This window comes from Pholcus phalangioides, unplaced genomic scaffold (assembly GCF_987345545.1).
Source record: "Pholcus phalangioides strain wild (caught in Gottingen) unplaced genomic scaffold, Ppha-v1.0 ptg000039l_1, whole genome shotgun sequence".
Lineage (NCBI taxonomy): Eukaryota > Metazoa > Arthropoda > Arachnida > Araneae > Pholcidae > Pholcus > Pholcus phalangioides.
The window spans coordinates 24,986,823-25,007,898 of NW_028301625.1; the positions used below are offsets into that span (position 1 = coordinate 24,986,823).

Genomic DNA, 21,076 nt, shown 5'->3' on the forward strand with positions numbered 1-21,076 from the left:
TCACTAAGTGAAAGATGTACCTAGACAAGAAACGTATTGAGCTACTGAGAAGAGCAAAGAAAATCTAGAGAGGAAAAATAAGTCGTAAATTTTATGATGCATTAATACTTGAGAGTAGATGATGTGGTTAACATTTTCTTAATTAGATGTAAAACTGTAACAAGTGTCGGGAAAAAAACTGATTCCCGACACTTGTTACCAAAAACTGAAAGCACAGTGATACTTTTTGTGATTTTTTTGCTTTGGCTAATGAATACAGATTAAGCTAATGAACATATTTTCAATGATATGTATGCAAGCACTAACATAAAAATATCTGCGTCGTGAGCTGAATTTTAGCATCTCAATCATCATCAGAATTACTGTCACTAGGGCCCAGTTAACTCGTCCACCTCACAATCTTTTTTTCAGATGTACCTAAGCTTCTCTTTCTGAAATCATTTGATCATTTTTGTCGCACCACTGTCATTTTCTGTACACAAGGGCTAAAATTAGACTATGGACCTACAATTTATTGCTGATTCCGAACGGCAGGCTTGCTTTTTATACTCATCGAGAGGTTGGTGTGCTAACCCCTCGATGGAGGACTCCCTGAGGTAGCAATTTTTTCTGCGGTCACGTTGCCATTTTTGTTGTACACCTGTGTCAGGAAAGTTTTCTGACAAGGACGAACCAGGTATCGAACTCGCTACACCTCCAAACATCCTTTGGTACTTTAGGCGAGTATCTTATCGACCTGGGCTACCGCGCCCCTTTCTGAAATTCTTTGAACCATTCCATATGAAATGAAAGGTTTAGCCAAAATAGAAAATGCAATGAGAAAGAAAAAAAAAGGCAGCCTATATTTTCAGAGCATGCGTTCTTTCAGTGCAAGACTCATCAAGCTGAGCAGTCTGAGAGATTATCTTTTCCATCTGCACGTATCAGACTCAGAAATGAGATGACCAAATCACAAATGGATGGGGACACTTACGAACATGATTGGGTTGGGTCAACATGAGCTTTGGTAAACTAAAGCTGGTGTTGGTTGTGTTTACATGATGGAGAATAAAAAGATTATCATCTCTCATCTTCCTGTATATTCTCATTTATACAATTTCGAAGCTACTCATTTCAGCCTTCAATCAGTTTTTTTTTGTTTTTTTTATAACATCCCTTGGTGTTTTGAAAAACTTATCTTTAAATTTTTGGCAGAAGTTGGAACGAATCAAACGATTTTCCATAGAAACCTATGGGAAATCACGTTCGGCTAATGAAGTGATTCCGGAACAAATCATCTTGGTTATTGAGGTATCACTAATATTAAAAGACAATATATCATTATTAAATTTGATTGTGAGTATCGTGGAAACAAAAATCTTTTGGTTACCAGTTTTTTAACATTTAAATAAAATTAATTAAAATAATCAATTCAATATCAATCATTTGACATTACCAATAATTTTATTTTCAATTAAAAATGCTAATTTTATTTATAATTGCAATGAATTATAAAAAGATTGATATTCGGCCAAGACATTAGCCGAATATTCGTATTCGGCCAAATCACTATTCGTCCCACCCCTAGTTCAAACCCAGGTCCTCGCGATGCGAGTCTATCACTATGACCACTCGACTACCACAGCAGCAGACCCCTGCACACTGATATAAATTCAGGAAATTCTGTGTTGTCCTCAGACTCTAATTTATTAATCAGGCATGAAAAATTTTAGATGCTAGTACCAATTTTCTAGTCGTCATGACAACCTTGGATCAGTCAAGCCCTGCTGTAGGCTACACATTATGTCATTGGTTTGAAAATAATACAGTAGAGTTTTGAAATTTTGAGGATTTGGATAATTTGAAGTGCTGAAAGATTTTTTCAAAATTTAATTTCCTTGGCTCCTAAAAATTTGGCTGGTGCTTAGATTCTTCTCAATTTGTCAAGCCCTGCTCTACTGTAATACCAAGTTTGAGAATAGCACAACAGTCAGTCTGGATCTGGCCCTTTCACAATAATTATTATTTTTCTCTCTCTCCTAAAAAACATTCATATCTGTTGGCTCCCAATTCAAACATTGATGTGAAAGCAGCTGCATGAATATGCAGGGGTCTGTCGACTTTTTGGGAAGCGAAATAATATAGTTAATCTATCACAAAAGAAATGAAATACCAAATTTATGGTTTCATTAATTTTTATTTTGGGAAGGGTAAGTTTTTCGGATCCAGAATCAGAGATGCCACTGTACTCTAATTTACATGGGTGGGACCCAGGTTATTTGAAAAATTGGGGTCCTTTTTGAGTGAAAGTGGGTCCCTCTCAAAAAAAATTTATCTTGAAAAAATTATGCCCCCTATAATTCACTGGTATCTCTATGAATTTTCTTCAGCATGCCCCAGGTCTGATCACCTGCTTATATTTCTTCGTTGAGACTGAGCGGTGGGTCATGTTCTGATTAGGAGAAAAAGGTATCTGTGAATCAAGTATTTCATTTCTAAAAACATGTTCTATCCAAAAAAAGGTTCATTTACTTTCACTGTCTACTAAAAGTTTGCAAAAAGAAGCTCATTAGCACTGAGAATTTAACATATGTAATTCTGCACATGTAATAAATCTAAAACAAATATACAGTTGAATCCGCTTATAACATTTCTCCCATTTAGAACGTTTAACCACTTAATACAACTTATTTTCATGGTCCTAACAATAAGTACTTCTCATTAAGATTTCCTGTTTAAAGTGTTTTCTTATTTACAAAGTTTTTTTATGATGGTTTTTGAAAAACGTTATAAGCAGGATCCACTGTAATTAAAGATTAGAGGCACACATTTTTATATTTACTAATAAATCAATCTATAAATTCCCTTCTGATTGATTTTACATTTCGTTAAAAAAATCTTAGCACTTTCAATATCGTCTGATCAAATTTAAAACAAATTGGATTCTCTCTCTCTCTCTCTCCCACCTCTCTCAGACACTTATCTCTTCTGATTCCCTATTCATATTTTGGTTTTCCTGGTAAAATGATTTTATTTTCCCTCCCTGATGATCCACCATTCTGATCTGTCGCCATTTAACTGCCACATATTTCAAACCTGAATATGGGAACTATGTCAGATTTGTGTTGGAGAAACTTAACTGTGTGCTTATGCGTCTGTGCCCAGCATTTGGCGTGCTTTGTTCAATATTTTTTGTAATATACACATTTCAAATCGGGTGATTCTTTTTGAAACACCCTATACATATATATATATAGAGAGATTAAATTTCAAATCCACACATTAGCACGGATAAATGACACCACTTAATGAACAGAAAAACATGGCAAATGCTAGGTACATACTAACAAGCATGCTGTTAAGTTCAAATAAATAATTCATTTCTAAAAACATGTTCAATCCAAAGGTTCATTGAAAAAAGGTTAATTTACCAGCTTATAACTAAGTTCGTTTACTTTCATTGTCCACTAGTAGAGACCCCCCCCCCCCACAGCACAGAAACACATTAACACTGAGAATTTAATACATGCGATAAATCTAAAAAATATACAATTAAGTTAGGCACATTTTTGTTTACCATGTCAAATTTTTTTTAGTGGAACTTAACAGCATGCTTGTTAGTTTGTACCTAGCATTTGCCTTGTTTTGTGTTCAGTAAGTGGTGCCATCTATCCATGCTAATGTGTGGATTTGAAATTTAATCTATACATACAGGGTGTTTAGAAAAGAATCACCCGATTTGAAATGCGTATATTACGAAAAACATTAAACATAGACACTTAAGATTAATTTTATATTAGATGGCTAATCATAAAGTTTTTTTACAAACCAAATTAAAGATGTTCAATATGTCCACTTTAGAATGCACGGCATATGTCTATATACGGTAGTCAAATTTGTCTCAAACTTTTGCGAGCATGTTTGCATCCACTGCTGCTGTAATGCGTATCTTCAGCTCAGTTAATGTAGCTGGAAGGGAAGGTAAATAAACGTAGCCTTTTATAAACCCCCACAAGAAGGCAATCTTGGAGGCCAGTGATGTTTAACTGAATCTGCAACATCCAATTTTTAGTTGCATCCCGGCCGAGTCCCCAAATTAAATGCAATGTTTAGGTTGTTGCATTTCCCAGTTCATTATTAAGTTAAATCCAGTGTGATCATTGAATAGATGACAACAAAAAGGTACTCTTGTCTCTCTCTCTCTCATTTGTTAAATAATAAACATTTACGAAGTACAAAAGCCTGGATAACCAAGCGGAGATCGATAAGTAGTTCGGAAAGAAAACACTTGCCCGGACAGTGAGAGATTGGTGGTTCAATTCCCCCACAGAGCTCAGACGGAGATAGACCTGGAAGTATGGGGGGTGGGCACGATGATGATGCCCCCCCCCCCGTATCTCCGCCCATGCCACAGAGGAATGTGAATTTTCTTTACCAACTATATATCAATCTCAGCTTGGTTATCCAGGCTTTCGTACTTCGTATGAACGGCGGAGAGTGACATCGTTTCTCTCAATAAACATTTATTCTATTAAATATTAGAATTTAGTATACCATTCTTACAAATAGTTATCACAGTTAGATTTCTCTCTCTCAACACATTATATTAAAACAATAAAATTGAATGCTCCCATCGTTTTGTCCGGAAATTCATGTGTTAGTTCACATCGTCCATAAAACAGTTCAAGATGTCGCAGTCAAGCATTGGTCTTTACACACTATAGTCGAAGAAAACCCTGGAGCCAGGTTCTCACAGGTTTGCGGCTTGAGGTGCCCGTTGATGTTATCGGCCAGCCATTGAGCAGGAGATGGTAGGAGGCAGACTTCAAGAGTATCTCTTTGTGCATCAAGTATTTATACGAGAGCGTTCTCATAATGCCTCATAACGGAACCAATCACAAGGACGAAGGTATGGCACTGAACTTTGCATCTGATTTACATCTCTTCATGAGACAGAGAAATAATATTGCACAAAATATATCACAGAATCTGGCAATGTAAAATAAATATGGTGGCCGATCGGTGACACATGATCTTGCTGATGGATCCCGGAAACAAAAAAGGTGAGACAAAATAAAATCTATAAAAATGACTAGAATAAGGACCATTTCCGCAGGGGCCTAAATGGTAATGTTACAAATCACCAGGTCCTGTATGGCCGATCCATCGTTTAGGACTGCGATTGTTTAAAAATTCTCGAACATCCAAGCTCCAGTGTGGTGGTGCCCCATCCTGCTGGAAAATGAAGTCATCCGAATCAGTTTCTAACTGTGGGAAAAGCCAATATTGACAAACACTGAAGTGGCGACCAAAGGAAGAGCACTAGCGCTACCTGTCTGCAATTTCTACCAATGCATTATTTGACCAAAACAGATTAAAAGCTGAATAGTTATGATTTTTTAAATCAAATGATTCTTTTTGAAACACCCTGTATATGATTAATTCTTTCGGAAAATTTTTTTTTAGTGAATTTATATCAGTGCTTCCCAAAGTGGGCAATATCACCCCGTGGGGGAAATTTAAAGGTCCAAGGGGTGGTTGTAGAAGCTTTGGGTTTAGCTTAGGATCCTATGGTTTGGCTTCAGGTGGTAGGTTTTTGAAGAAGGGGGCGATGGAATGAAAAGTTTGGGAAACTGATTTACATGATTAAATTCCAAGTACGATTGAATTCCATATGAATACCCGTCAATTTTTCGACTTGAGATTTATTATTTGTTGGAGAAAAGGTTACTATTCATTCTTGAAAAATAAGGACTACAGTTTCTTGAAATCAATCTCTATATATATATATATATACACATTTTCTGTTTGAGTTATTTGTATGTTTCTAATGAATTTTTTTATTCATTTTTTTTCTGTTCTTAGGATTAAAACTAGTTTTAATGAATTTTAATTTACATCTATGAAGCTCAATTTATAAAGCTAGAAGTAGTTCATAATGTATTAGCATAGATTCCTTTAAATATATTATAGAGTTATTTTTAAATATGTACAGTAGAATCTTAATGTATTCTAAAAATTAATAAATATTACTTTTTTTATAGTTAGTTTTCAGTTATTCATCTCATTTTCTGCACTTCAGCATCCACACAGATGTTGTCGACATATTTCAAAAGCAAATTTTTCAGCTCGCTTACCTTCTTGTTTGCCAGTGAAATGATACCGCAAGGATGATTTTTTTAAACACCCTGTATATAATGACATGTTCTGACTGATCCACTGATTCATCATCGCCAAGAAGAAACCACTGAAGCTATGAATATGAAATTCGGTCAGTAGTTTCATTTCAAGACGTAAAAACTAACTAAAAAGCTGTTTTTGAAATTTGACCCCAAAGGGGGTCACATAAGGGGTTCAAAGGTTACATAGAGAAATTACGCTTCACGAAACTGCTGAAGGCTATAAATATAAAATTTTGTCAGTTTTAGTTTGTAATGTAGAGATTCCCTAAAAAGGGATATTTCAAAATTCAACAAAATTTAATCCCCAAGGGGATCCAAATGTTATATGGGGGAAATCATTGTAGAACAATTTTCTGATTACCAAATTCACATGAGCAAAGCCGCTGGTTACAGCTAGTGTATACATATATGTGTTGTAGGTCTGTGTGGTCATCATGGCAACAAAGGTTTTTTTTCAAAGGGATAGCCAACTCAAAGTTGAAAAATCTTAGACTTTAGCCGATTATCACTGCACAATCGCAGGTTCCAAAACCGGATTTTCGCCAAAAGGGTAAATTCGAGGAGGGCATGGAAGCTGTGCCCCTTCCCACAAGATAAAACATTTAAAAAAATATTTTTACATATTTTTGTAATAAATTAAAACATTAAAAAAATTACATTCTTATACTATCTGTTAATTTAAAATTCTTTTTTGAGTGTTAATGACCCAAAATTTTGGTGGAAGAAATCCTTGTGCCCCTCCAAAGAAGGTTGGTTCTGCTTACACACCCCAGATTTTTGCTATGCAAAATGGTGACAACTACATGGGGCTAAATGAGAAAATTGTGGACATTCAAGGTAGTTTTTACAGATTTGGTTTTTTCTCCAATGATTTCATAAAATTTTTTACAATTTGAATGAGCATTACAATCATTGAAGATTTTTCATAAAAGTCGCATATGCAATCTTGTAGGAACGAAGTGAATTTATGCTGTATAGATGTCTTTGAATGCCGGTAGATAGCCGAAAAAGCACTATAATTTCCAGTGTGTAACCTGCAGGACAAAACAAAAAACTCTCCAAAATCGGAAAATTTGGTTTTCGGCCTCTCATTCAGATGCAACTAGATACCTTGTCATCTTATTCTTAAACAACCAGCGGGTGATACTAACCCTTTAAGTGGTTCATAAATTTCCCTGATCTGCATTATAACTGCCACATTAGAAATAAAAGCGTATTAAGAACTCAAGATATTTCAGGGTGACCGAAATAAAGCAGATCAGGTTTGACGAGATATCTTGGGATTGCCACTGTAAGGGTTAATACAATACAGTACAATGAAATGCTTAATTTATATTTCAAAGTAGTAAAACTACTTTTCAAGGTCGCACGATCACAATAGACGGTAGAAGGGGGGAAGTTTGGGGGTTTATCTTCTTTCTGTACTTTTCTTCTTGGCACTAGGAAAGAACGAATCGCACTGGACACGTTTTTATGCATCCTTTTCCAAAATTCTGGGTATTTGACATGCTACAGTGCGTCAGTGGCATCTCTGTGTACCATGTTTTATAATGAAAACAAAAAATAAAAACGCGAAATTTAACATAAATTCACATTGTACACAACATTTTATTTTAAAAATGGTACAATTAACAAACACTGACAAATAACAGTGGTTTTGAAGAACTGAATCGAAACTCCATGCTCATATGAGCATATTTGTCAGCTTTAACTTTATTTGCAATAATAAACAATCAGTAATTTTTACTCTTTTTTAATGTTTATAATTAAACATCTTAAACTCTCACCATGTTCTATAATTAAGGCTATTGTAATAAAATTGTATAAAAAGTAGTTTCTCCTATTCACAGCACCCAGTGATTAATTTCTCATTTTCATAATGAAAACAAAAATAGAAATTAGAAAACATACTATTTTATTTTAAAACACTACAATTAAGAAACACTGAAAAATAACAGTGGTTTTGAAGCACTGAATCGAAACTTCATGTTCATATCAGCATATTAGTCAACTTTTACTTATTTGCCACGAAGCAGAATATGCTGAAAACTGTGATGTATGTCGCAGAACTATCAGTGCTGCCGCAAAACAATTTCGGAAAGAATTTTAAAGAATAAATAGAAAACAGCATATAGTGATGTTTACACTTTAGAACATAGTTTCCCAAACTTTTTGTTTTATGTTCCATCGCCCCCTTCCCAGGATTTTTTTTTTCTCTCATCGCCCCCACCCCCAAATCAAGTGACCCCATAGGATCCTATGTTATACCCGCAACTTCTATCGCCCCCTAAACCATTCCATTGCCCACAACGAAGCGATATTGCCCACTTTGGGAAACACTGCTTTAGAACATTTCCAGTCAGCTAAGGGCTCCCTGTAAAACAACACATTCTGGTTTCAGGCTTATTTGCAATAATAATGTGAGCACGCACACACACAATATCTACTCTCTTTTAATCTTTCTAAATAAAAACCTTAAACACTCACCATGTTTTATAATTAAGACTATCGTAATAATATTATAAAAGTAGTTTCTCTATTCACAGAGCCCAGTGGTTGATTTTCATAATGAAAATAAAAAATAAACATCAGAAATTTAACAAATAAACAATGTACCATTTTATTTTAAAAACAGTATGATTAACAAACACTGAAAAATAAGTGGTTTTAAAGCACTGAATCGAAACTCCATGTTCATATCAGTATATTAGTCAACTTTTACTTATTTGCCACAAAGCAGAATATGCTGAAAACTGAGATGTCGCAGAACTATCAGTGCTGCCGCAGGACAATCTCGGAAAGAATTTTGAGGAATAAATGGAAACAGTATATGAGAATGCTTAATGCCGAACATTTCCAGTCAGCTGAGGCAGGTGTGGTTCCAGGACTATGTGTTGGGAGAGGTGATTTATTGTGTATGTTCCTTGCATCGTCCCATATTTTACTGGACAGATCAGTTTTTCCCATATTATTCACGGTTCTTGGGAGGGGTGACCCCCTCCCTTTGGATCCGCGTATGAGCTGAGGGCTCCTTGCAGAACAATGCAAAACATTCTGCTTTGGAGCTTAATTGCAACGATAAACAATGAGCAATTTCTACTCTCTTTAAATGTTTATAATTAAAAACCTTAAACTCTCCCCACGTTTCATGATTACGACTATTGTAAAAATAATTATAAAAGTAGTTTCACTATTCACAGCACCCAGTGGTTAGTTTCTAGTCATTTTTCATAACGAAAACAAAAAAATAAAAATCAGAAATTTGACGTAAATTTCAAATTTATATTGTATAACGTAAATTAGACGAATAAACAACGTACTATTTTATTTTAAAAACGGTGCGATTAAAAAAAACTGACAAATAACAGTGGTTTGGAAAAGACACCAAAACAAACATATACATTGCATCCCAAACTGATAATTACTACGCAATCGAAACTCCTCACCTCATTTTATTTAGCATAGCGATCGGCTTTAAAAAAATGAAGCAATAAATAATTAAACGGTTGTTGAACTTTTTGACAGGTTTCAAACATTGATTTTTGGAAAGAATGTACGTGATAATACTCACATACGCCACCCTCGGAGTTAGAACGTGTTTCCGTTGAACGTGTAGAAGCACAACAAACAGCGTCGATACTTTGGATTTCTTCTACAGGAGGAAGCCCGGGTAAATTACGGAATTCACTTGCATTCGTTACTCCTCGAATCTCAATATGTTCACATTTATTTAAAGCTGGATCGTCAACATCAATATTATCTTTTTTTTCAGAAAGCATAGACTCGCCATTACTTTCGAAGGCGGCCATTTTACGGGTGTTGCCATAACTATGAAAACTAACGTACCCAGACACGCCAAATCAAGTGATTGGCAATTTTATTGGCAACTTATCGAAATGTATTTTCTTCAAGAAAAAAAGTCAGTTGCGTGATTTTTAATTTTTTTAATGGAAATTAGAAGACATTTTAAATATGATATATTTACTTTTGTCTTTATAACTCTGGGATGTTTTTGAAAATATTTATGATGCCAAAGCCACAAATCAGTGCCAAGCACATAGAATTCTCTATAATGTGAGCCAACATCGTGAACCTTCGGGTTTTGGGAAAAACGGTAGATGGCGGCACCGTGTTCGTCCTCTCCGCAAAACGTTTTCCTTTGACCGATTGTTTGTTCCGCAACACTTGTTTTTTTGGATGGTTTTCCATCTGTGAGTTGAAAAGAAACCACAACAAAATCACGAGAGGTTTTTTTTTTTCAAATGTGACCGTATTTCTTGTCCAGTCGTTTACAAACTGAGTTCCGTGTTCCGTACGATGGCCATATCCTCCTTGTGGATGGGGCTGACAGGGCTCCAGCCGTGTGGTTCCGAACGATTCTCTTCATTTTTGTTTTTTTCATACTATAAATTCACTATAGAAAAGGACCGCCGGAGATCCCAGGCTCAGGGCCCTTCACCAGGATGTGGGGGCTCATGAGCATACCCCCATAAAAGTAGGGCTGGCGGGTATCCAACTTGTGGTCCGGTGCAAATCTTATTATTTTTTGAATTTTTTACTATTGTATTTATAGTGAAAAATAATAATAATAAATACAAAACAAAAATAAAAAAGATTTTTTAAGCGTTTTTGCAAGCGCCCAAAAATTCTGGCCTGAGAGCTTGCCAGAGATCTCAGCCGAGGGGCCCGGCTACAATATGAGGGAGGAGCAATGGTCCGCACGCAGACGAAAAAAAAAAGGGATTTTTTATTCCGGTTGTGTGTAGGAGCTTTATCTACTTTCCGTAAACAGCCCTGGTCTGTTGCCCAGGGCCGTCTTAAGAGCACCATGGGCCCCCGGGACAATTGGTTTTTCTGAGGCCCTACCAGGAAATTTTTGGAAATTTCAACCAAATCTCATTTTTGTGAGTCCCCTTTTCTCTTGAGGCCCCCGGGCCGTGCCCGGGTAGTCCCATGCGTTAAGACGGCACTGCTGTTGCCACAGAAGCAATCTACTACCTTCTCACCTTCGAAGAGATGGCTGTTTCGTAAGTAAATTATAAAATGTAAAAGGCACCTACATACGCTTTCTTGCTTTGACCGCAGAGAAAAACAAGCCAGATTTTGCTTTTCTTCTTTGTGTCATTTTCTTCTTTTTCCCACGCACAACCCGGCTACAATAGCAGCGTCACAGCCTTCACTATACAAAACCCAAGCGGTGCAACTCAAGTCTCTTCGATGGACTGACCGTCCGTGGGTCTTACCAAGTTTGACGTTCGTCTATTACGCGTTGCTTGTATCGCAATGAAATATTTAGTGACATTCGTTCACATGGATGGGAAATTTTAACAAACCTCTCAAGAACAACGCATGTGGATATGGACCAGTGTCTCCCAAAGTAGGCAATATCTCCCCTTGGAGGCGATTAAATACTCCGGGGGGGGGCGATAGAAGCTACAGGTATGACATGGGATCCTATGGGTCCACTTGAGTTGGGGGGCGATGGCAAAAAAAATTTCTGGAAAAGGAGGTGATGGAACAAAATGTTTGGGAAACTATAATGTAGATGCACCCCTTCACGGTGCATTTATGTGAGTTCCGTGATGCGTGTATGAGTTTAGGTGCTGCCATCCACTTTCTACAAACGAAACTTGCACGAATGAATATTCTTATAAGTGTCATTTAATCTCAACCCCTCCCCTTTTTTTCAACACCCATGGATGTGAGACGTGTTTTTGGATGACATTGATGAGGAAGAGGAAGAAATGACTGCATTAATCGTTGCAGTAAAGTGTTCGAGAAACAATGGCGCCGGAGCCGGGGGTGCTGTGGGTGCTCAAGCACCCATAGTAATTATTTGTGGCATGGATCCCAGCACCCCCAGAATTGATTCAGAAATTAAAATTTCCGATATAAAACTAAAGACGAGCATGGGACCCGCCGCAAAAATGATAGCTTGGCCCCTCAGCTCCGATTTTTTTTTTCTTCTGTGAGAGAGAGGAATCGAAAATTCAGAAAATGAAAATCATGAAAATTCGAAATAAACGCGAGAAAATTTTTTTTCAGAATTGGTGAAAATATAGAATAATAGAAATATAGCGAAACCTCGCTATAGCGTTACAACGAGAGATAAATCCTTTTCCAACGATATTTTTTCAAGTCTTGCTCAGAAATGTCTATATTCGAATGTTAAACTGCTGCCTCTCGATATTTTAATAATCCCTCTACACTACAGCGATATTTTTCTCAGGTCCGCAGAATATCGTTATATCGAGGTTTCATTGTAATCCCAGAACTGATGAAAATTCAGAAATCATTTAAAAAAAACAGTTCCAGATATGGCGGAAATTCAGAATTATTTCTTTCTAAATGAAAATGCAGATTTCCAGAATTTAAGAAAGAAGCTATTGCTACCGTAAAAGCGGGTCCCCAAAACGAAGAGCCCGGTGAGACTGTACTTATCCCACACTCTTAAGGGCGGCTGTGATTCTCATAAATGCAGATTGACAGGTGTCTATCGAGCAAACACCTTCTATAGCAGAAAGCCTCCGTGCGAAGCTTTGACGTCACTGAAGTCGTCCATTTCACATGTAGCCATTGGATATAGCATGCCGACGTTTGCGAAATCTTTACCTGTTTTTGCAGCCCATCCAATGACTATAGGTGAAACGGAAGACTTCAGTGAAGTCATGAGCTTCGCGCGGAGTCTTTCTACTATAGACGGTGTTGGTAGGTGGGTCCGTTCATAAGCCCGACAGGATCGAATTGAAAAATTTAATTTTACCATATAAGCCGCACTTCGCGCTTTCTGTCGGTATTTGCATTTCTTGCGGCGAGGGGCGTTGGGGTGCAGATAAGAATAATAAATTGCGATCGAATAAATAGAATGCATTTGATGCAATTTATTACTTTTATCAACGTCCCACGCCGCGAGAAATGCAAATCCCTACAGAAAGCGCGAACTGCGTCTTATACAGTGAAATTAAAATTTGAAAATTTATTCGATCGCAATTTATTATTCTTATCGGTGCTCCACCGCCCCTCGCCGCGAGAAATGCAAATAACGACAGAATGCGCAAAGTGCGACTTGTAATGCGAAATGAAATTTTTAAATTCGACCGCGTCGGGATTATCACCCAGACCCGTATGTAGGGTCATATAACAGAGAATTTGACCGAACATGTTCGATAAGTTCCTCTTTCATCATCGAAACGCGAACAAAAAACAGATAAATGAAAACACGAATAAAACCCAAATGAATAAAAACACGAACAAAAAACAAAATTGATCAAAACATGAACGAAGCAAAAAGAACGAGAAAAACAAATATGGCGTCTTCACATGCCATTGACGAAAATTTGAAAGGTTTGATTTGCTTTTTGACACGTAATAAAGCGTGTTACGTCGGATTTCATAATCCTACACATTCCCACGTCACGTCAGCACAGTGTGAACGTACCTACAGAAGACTCATTGGTGGAACTTTTTATATCACACGCATTAACGTGTGGTAACGTCAGCGTAGTGTGTTTCATTCTCAACACCATTTATAGCACAAGGCCTCCTGCTCGAAGCTCGTGACGTCAGAACTTCACCGCACACCAACTCCGGTCACACATCGCCATACGGCAATTTCCAACCAGTGGAATTGGGTGGCAGATGAAGGCGCCATCTATCGGTGGTCGCCCCAGGCTCGGTAGGTAAAGAACTTGTTTCTAACGTTCGTTGCCTGGATTTGAACCAGGGGACCTTGACGGTAACTTTCATAGTGGTAGACGAGCATCTTACCACTGCGCAACTCTGGCGCTTCTCGTGACGTCACTGAAGAAGGCATAGGCGGAGATAAACTTGAAAGTCTGGGGGGCACGGTCATTATTAATTGAGGGGGCACGATGATAATGATGCCAATTCATATGCATCTAATGTATACACATATGCATTATATCAGTCGACTCCACCTTTGACGCTGGGGGAACAGTGCCTCTCCATGCCCACCCCCCCCCTCCCCGTTTCTCCGCCCATGGAAGAAGGTCATCTTACCTATAGCCATTGGATGTAGCAAGTCGACGCATGCGCCATCTTTACCCTTTTTTGTAGCATATCCAATGGCTATAGGTGAAATGACTTTCTTCAGTGACGTCACGAGCTTCGCAGAGCCCTTGTGCTATAGATGGTGTTAATATGTCGTGATTAATTTTACGTTAGTCTCGTATTGCATAAAAGCAGAGGTACCGGCATGAAGAAAATATTGAGAGGCTGAAAATCGCCATCCGTCCTATATAAATGGGAGCGCGGGGGGTAAAATGGTGCGGTGCATTGTATATCCATAAATTATTGGGGGGGGGGGGGTGCTCAAATAGCCTCATTCCCTATGTTCCGGTGCCTATGCGTAAGAGACATTGTGATGCCCTTCCGTAGCGATTAGCATATAATAAATTGTGTCAGCCTCATAGCGGAGGTAAACTTGAAGGGCTGGGAGGGGCACAATTTCTGTGATATCAGTGGACTACATACAGGTACAAGAACCTGCGGGATGAGGCTACTTGAGCTTCCCCCCAATAATAAATATATGTACAGTAAAACCTCCCAATAACAGCCATTAACGGGACCGTGAAAATGTGGCCGCTATTGGGAATAGCCGTTTTATTTCTAAAAAAACCCCTAAAATTTGAGATCTATACAGGGTGTCCCATCAAGACCACCAAACTCTGCGCAGCCAGATTCCTCGCTTGGAAAAAAAAATGGTTAAAGAACTGTACCTGTACACGGCCCATAGTTTTCGAGAAAAATGCGAAAGAAAAGTATGACGTCATATCCGGTGCAAGGAAAAAAAACTTTATTGGAAACATGAACATCGGTATTTGCATATGTTTACATAGGAAAATGTTCAAAATGTCCACCGCGCATATCGAGCCTATGTAAACATGTGCAAATACCGATGTGTTCATGTTTCCAATAAATTTTTTTTTCCTTGCACCAGATATGACGTCATACTTTTCTTTCGCATTTTTCTCGAAAACTATGGGCCGTGTACAGGTACAGTTCTAGGCATTTTTTATGTATTCCAAGCGAGGAATCTGGCTGTGCAGAGTTTGGGCGGTCTTGATGGGACACTCTGTATAACATGTGTAATGATAATCCGATAATCCGTTCTGTAATTGATTAGCCTACGATAATTATATAATTGATTATTTTGAAATATATGATGATATTGATACTGTTATATTATAATAATTGATATTAATCGACAGGACCGCAACTAGAGCGGAATCAGGTGGATCTGGTGCCGCGGACCAGAGGGGGCGCGAATGAAAATTTCAAATTAACTGACGTGGACCAGGACCAAGACTGTGTACCAGCAACCCCCACAAATAGTACTTTATTTCCCTCCGCGATAGACTAGAGGACTATATCAGTGTTTCTTATCACATCTCATCATGTAGGCGCACTTATTAACACGTGGCCCTTTCCCAGACCTTGCGCGAATGGGCTTATGCCAAGCTGTCATCTGATGTACACCACGATCTCAACTCTAATTTTTTAAGAATGAACTAAAGCAGCACATTCTCAGATCACTTCAGTACGCCGCAGCACATTTATAGACCACTTAAGTGACCAGGGGCGCTGTTCCAGATCACTTGAGTGACCCGCAGCACATTTATAGACCACTTAACTGACCAGGGGCGCTGTTCCAGAATGAGAGGGCCGTGGTGACCTTCCCTCTCCCAGTTCCGAATTTGATGTAAAGACTCAGCGATTGAGAAACGCATTAGAAAACTATTCATTCCAATATTATCGATGAATTTTGTAAATAGCATTAGTTACACTATCACCAGCTCCCGAGTGGCGTGGTGGTTAGTTCCTCGTAGTAGTGTATTTACGGGGGGGGGGGGCGGCGGCGAATCTTGGAGTATAGAGAGAGGGGAGAGAATTTTTTTTTTTAATTCACACATTTCGTTTCGTTAAACGTGTGGAAGTGCCATTTCTATCGTAAATAATATATAATTATTAAACCATATTGTTTATTTTTTGTGTTTTTTTTTCCCACAGACTGCCGTTGAAGTAAAAAATATATGATTTTTTAACCTTCCTATTTACAGTGTGCCACCTTCCCAAATAGTATTGTCACAAGTAGAGGTGGGAGGGTGAATAGGCGTCCAGCACTCACTTCAGATTACTGAAGGTGTTGGAAAAAAAGACAAGAGTTCAGCCGACATCTCCTAAAGAAAGGCGGGGGGTTATCTTCTTTGGAGGGCTATCTATGGAGGGTGTTGGTACAGTAAGAAAAAGAAGGAAAGGGGTTCTTTCCGTGACTGGAGGTTGCTGCACCCTTCCCGCAAAGAACATTTATGTAGCTCAATTTCGGCTCTCTCTGAAAATTAAAAAGACAGAACATTCTACTGATTTTAACGACGCCAGCCAAATGAAAATAATCTTCTGCAACAAAGATGCTTTTATTGGCGCCGGTCGGGACTTTAGCGAGAGTCTTTGGGCTATGGTTGACCATCTGGGGGTACAGTGTTAAGTGGCTATAAATTGAATGGATGAATTCGATTATAATACGTTGTTTTTAGACCAATCCAGAACAACGTCCGTCTACAGTCACTAATTGGAATATAAAGAAATCATGGTATAGAATGGTAGGCGGGGTCACGTGACTCCGTTTACTAGTCCTATAAGGACAGCTCTCTTCATGTGACGTTTTCCTGAGCAAAAAAGGGGGGGGGGAAGACAAATGTGGAGCTTGGCAGAACCCATATTATTATATTTATTTATTATGTAGCTTTCAATATTAAAGTAGCATAGGAAAAAGAACAAAAGCAGTTTAATATGAATTTCCATGTTTCTAAATATTCACTTAGATATTTGAATTCGAAAATTGGAGGAAAGTCGGGGAAAAAAAGCAACAAAAACTAACGGACAACGCTTATTTCCCAACTTTTCTCCGATTTTTGAATTGAGATACTCTGTATCTCTGTGAATATTGCACTTAGAAACGTGGAAATTTCTTCGTTGGCATCAGAAGAGACAGGGCAACAACTTTCTAACTGGGTTTTTGGGCACCGTGTGTCCATGTAAAAAGTTAATTTTTTTATTTTAATAACTACACAACCCCTTGAAACATGAATGATGTAGCTGAAATTCCTGACTTCGCACATTTACATTCCACAAAAATGACTTTAGTATACGTCACCATTTTCTTGCTATTCCCATTTTGAAAACTGTCAGGCGATTGTGGGACACTCTGTATATTCAAGTAATGGAAGCATTTAAATCACACGAGTGCACAAACCACTCGCGGACCCCATCTAGAATTTTAATCGGTCCACAAAACAATTTTGAAAAAGTATTTGATTATTTCAAAATACACTTTAGGATGTGCGGTTAAAGATAATATGTATAGATATTATGTAATGCATTATTGATTTTGTTGCTAGAGTATAACCAAGTACGCAGAAAGTATCTCGGCACTATTGATTGATGCTGAGATACTTTCATATTCGAATGTATGCACCCAAGGCCACAACTAGGGGGGAGCAGGCGGGTCTCGTGCCCCGGGCGCTGGACCAGAGGGGGCGCAAATTTTATTCTCAAACCTCTCCTTCAACATTACAAGTGGGCGCCAAAATGCGCACTTGCCCCGGGTGACCAAACATCTAGTTGCGGCCCTGCATGCACCATACATTCGAATTAAATTTATCAGTGTTTTTCAGTGATGTGTAGATACCTGCGGGCCGGAGGTTGAGCACCCCTCCCCCCATTATATGGCAATCATTATGGATCGGAAAAGGATACGAATACAGGACAGAAAAGTAAAATTTAGGCGCAACTATATACAGTATCACGTTTTTGTCTTTCGTTTGTTTATGATTTATTAGTAATGCATAGGAGGGGTGGAAGAGGGGAGGGAACGGAAAAATTTGTATAGCCCACAGGCGGAAAAAACATAAATACGGCCGTGGGTGCTCGTCTACCACCGTGAAGGTTGCTGTCACGGTCCTGGGTTCGACCCCGAGGGAGGATATAGATAAGATAATTTCCCTAACGAACTTGAGGCGACCACCAATAGACAGCGCTTTCATTCCCATCTCATCAATGGCAGTAAATTGCAATATAGCAATGTGGCTAGAGTTGGTGTTTGGTGAAGTAGTTACACTATCACAATTCCTTGTATAATGATATGGCTGTTAAATAAAATTGTGAAAAATAATTTCTAACCAGTTAATTTTTACAATTGTTCCAATGCATCTTTATTTAAAAAAATGTATGTATGACACGATGTCGCTCTCCGTTTGTTTGTGCAAGATATACAGAAAACTTTGATTTTTTTTTTTGGAAGGAAAAATTCATCTCTGCATCTACCAGGACTTAAATATGGGCTCCACGTAAGCCGGACGAGCGCTCTAAGTACTGAGCTGCAGAGGAGACCGAACGCTCCAAGCAGTGCCGTCTTAACACATGAGCCTACTCGAGCACGGCCTGGGGGGACCTCAAGAGAATGAAAATCTCATAAAAATGAGATATAGTTGTAAATTTGCCTGGTAGGATCTTAGAAAAATCACGAGGCCCGGGAGCCCATGAGGCTCTTAAGGCGGCCCTGGCTCCAAGGAAGAAATTTTCTATCTCCTCTGTAGCTTACTGGTTAGAGCACTTATCTAGCATACTAGGCAGGGCCGCAACTAGATGCTTGGTCACCCGGAGCAAGTACGCATTTTGGCGCCTCCTTATAATGTTGAAGGTAAGGTTTGAGAACTAAATTTGCGCCCCCCTCTGGTCCAGCGCCCGGGACACGAGACCTGCCTGCTGCCCGTAGTTGCGGCTCTGATACAAGGGGCCGATTAAACACAAGGCCAACGAAGATGGGGTGGATGCGACTTTTTTCGTCTAACCGGGGGGGGGGGAATACATTCCCTACCCTAAATGAATTTATTCATTATGTTCATCCCCAGAGTGTTTGCTGAAATGTGTCAAGTGCCCAAACACATGGAGTCGACCATGTCATGACATTTTATTTTACGTCTTTTATACCTACAAGGGCTTTAGGACCGCTTTAAAACAAAAATTTACACTATGTAATATACATGTAAATATGTGAGTACATATACGTAATGTGAATACATGAATGCAAAATTTACATTAAAGATGGTAGAATTTGCACAAACCTTATATGATCGGGATGGGGGAAAATCACACTTGGAAATTCTAACCAAAATACACATAGAGAAAACAAAATATAAAATTTCAGAGAGATTAAAAAAAACCCACACGCAAACAAGAACTACGAATTTTCTTTTCCATTCAAATGCTTCTCACATTCTATCGGCCATGCCCGAGATCAGACGGAAAAGTCACGTGATCTCTAGTTTCGTTGGCCTTGTCTTGGATTGAGTCAGCCGAGGTTCGAGTCCCGGTAGAGGCAGAGATGAATTTTTATTTTAAAACAAAATCAGCATCTCCCCAAAAAATCAGTATGTTCCATGACATTCCAGTTTTCTGTATATCGAGCAAAAAAAAAATATGGTCAACCTATCCCATCTGAACTGTTATGAAACTCGGATATTCAATTCGAAGAAGAACATTTCATAAACCTTTCTGCCTTATCAAAGATGAGGCAATTTATTGTGCTCTATAAAAGCCGTGATTTGATTGGCCAAAGCTATAGCTATTGTCAAATGAAATAGCTCGTGACATCGCCATTTGAATGGTAGTTTCTGCCGGCTTACTTTAACCCTAAACATCATTGTAGAAAGCTGTAGGACCGTCTGTGAAGTTGTTGATCAATTCTTCTTCCTAAGCACGTTGTATTCGAGATAGTGATTGTCTTTCGTTAATTTTCTTGAGAGCGAGTATGTCTTCTGTGGTCGGTGCTACTCCTAAGAAAGTCAAAAAAATGGATGGTGCAGAAGTTAAAGCAGAAGGTGATGAAAGTAGAGACTATGACGCTGAGACGCAGAAAGCGTTAGAAGAGATCGATTCATGCCAGAATGAAATTGATGGCCTCAATGAAAAAGCCAGTGAAGAAATTCTCAAAGTTGAACAGAAATACAACAAGTTGAGGAAACCATTCTTCGAGAAAAGGAATGATTTGATCAAGAAGATTCCAAACTTCTGGGTGACTGCAGTATCCTTTTTAAACGTTCGTTTTACAATTTCAATTTATTTACAATGTTATTTTAAATATTATTTATGTTTAAACGATTGTTTGTTCATCATTTAAATGCGATTTCATGCCTAAATTTAATTTAATTTTGTTTTAAGTAGTCGTTGATTTTTTTCCATACGTTCTTGATTCAAACTTCAACCGGTATTAATTAGTAATGTATGGCTAGAAGAATATAAAGATTTTAATGTTAGTTTTGATTTGATATTTAATATTGTGTGTCGTGTTATTAATTTTTTGTTGTTTTTAATGACTGTCTTTAACGGTATATTAACGCAATCGTCGTATTTACGAAGCAGGAAAAAATGGCGGCAATAGTTTCATAATGGCGCCAAGTGGTAGTGAATGCATAGGCATCTATCATATCAATAGGAATCCTATTGATATGATAGATGTATATATCCATATCCTATATTAATTAGGAAGTAAACTTTCAACAATTTATTCAATTATGAAGTTTTGCCAGTTAATATAAATGTTTACTAGATTAAAATTTAGAATTTAATTAAATCTTCAAGATTATTTTCTGTGTAGAATAATTTCTAATAACTGTTGTAGGGAAGTTTTTTTGCAAGAATTTAAGTCTATTGTCACTAATATTCTAGTGCTAGATAATAAACATGCTTTATTTACATTGATCCTGAGCATTTGATCCTGTTGAACATAATGTAATATTCCAAAGCAGAATGTTTTGTGTTGCTCTGCAAGAAGTCCTCAGCAGACTGGAAATGTTCTGCCCATATACTGTTTTCTATTCATTCCTTAAAATTCTTCC

At 38.0% G+C, this 21,076-nt stretch overlaps 2 protein-coding genes across 3 annotated transcripts in view; one reads left to right on the top strand and one right to left on the bottom strand.

The window, feature by feature from the left end:
* Positions 1-9,982, bottom strand: part of LOC149065749 (uncharacterized) — a 53,493-nt gene extending 43,511 nt beyond the window's left edge. Inside the window, exon 1 of one of the 2 annotated variants that reach the window (XM_089254090.1) lies at positions 9,733-9,982. Coding sequence is in view for 1 of the 2 variants with exons in the window: in XM_089254089.1 (XP_089110215.1) it covers positions 9,733-9,970 (238 nt within the window). In the remaining variant the exon portion in view is untranslated. The remainder of the gene's footprint in view (positions 1-9,732) is intronic. The other variant, XM_089254089.1, reaches the window with a different exon arrangement.
* Positions 9,983-19,686: 9,704 nt separating this feature from the next.
* The window catches only part of LOC149065750 (protein SET-like), a 36,228-nt gene continuing 34,838 nt past the window's right edge, over positions 19,687-21,076 (top strand). The window contains exon 1 of the mRNA XM_089254092.1: positions 19,687-20,262. Coding sequence (XP_089110218.1) covers positions 19,990-20,262 — 273 coding nt within the window. The 5' untranslated portion in view covers positions 19,687-19,989. The remainder of the gene's footprint in view (positions 20,263-21,076) is intronic.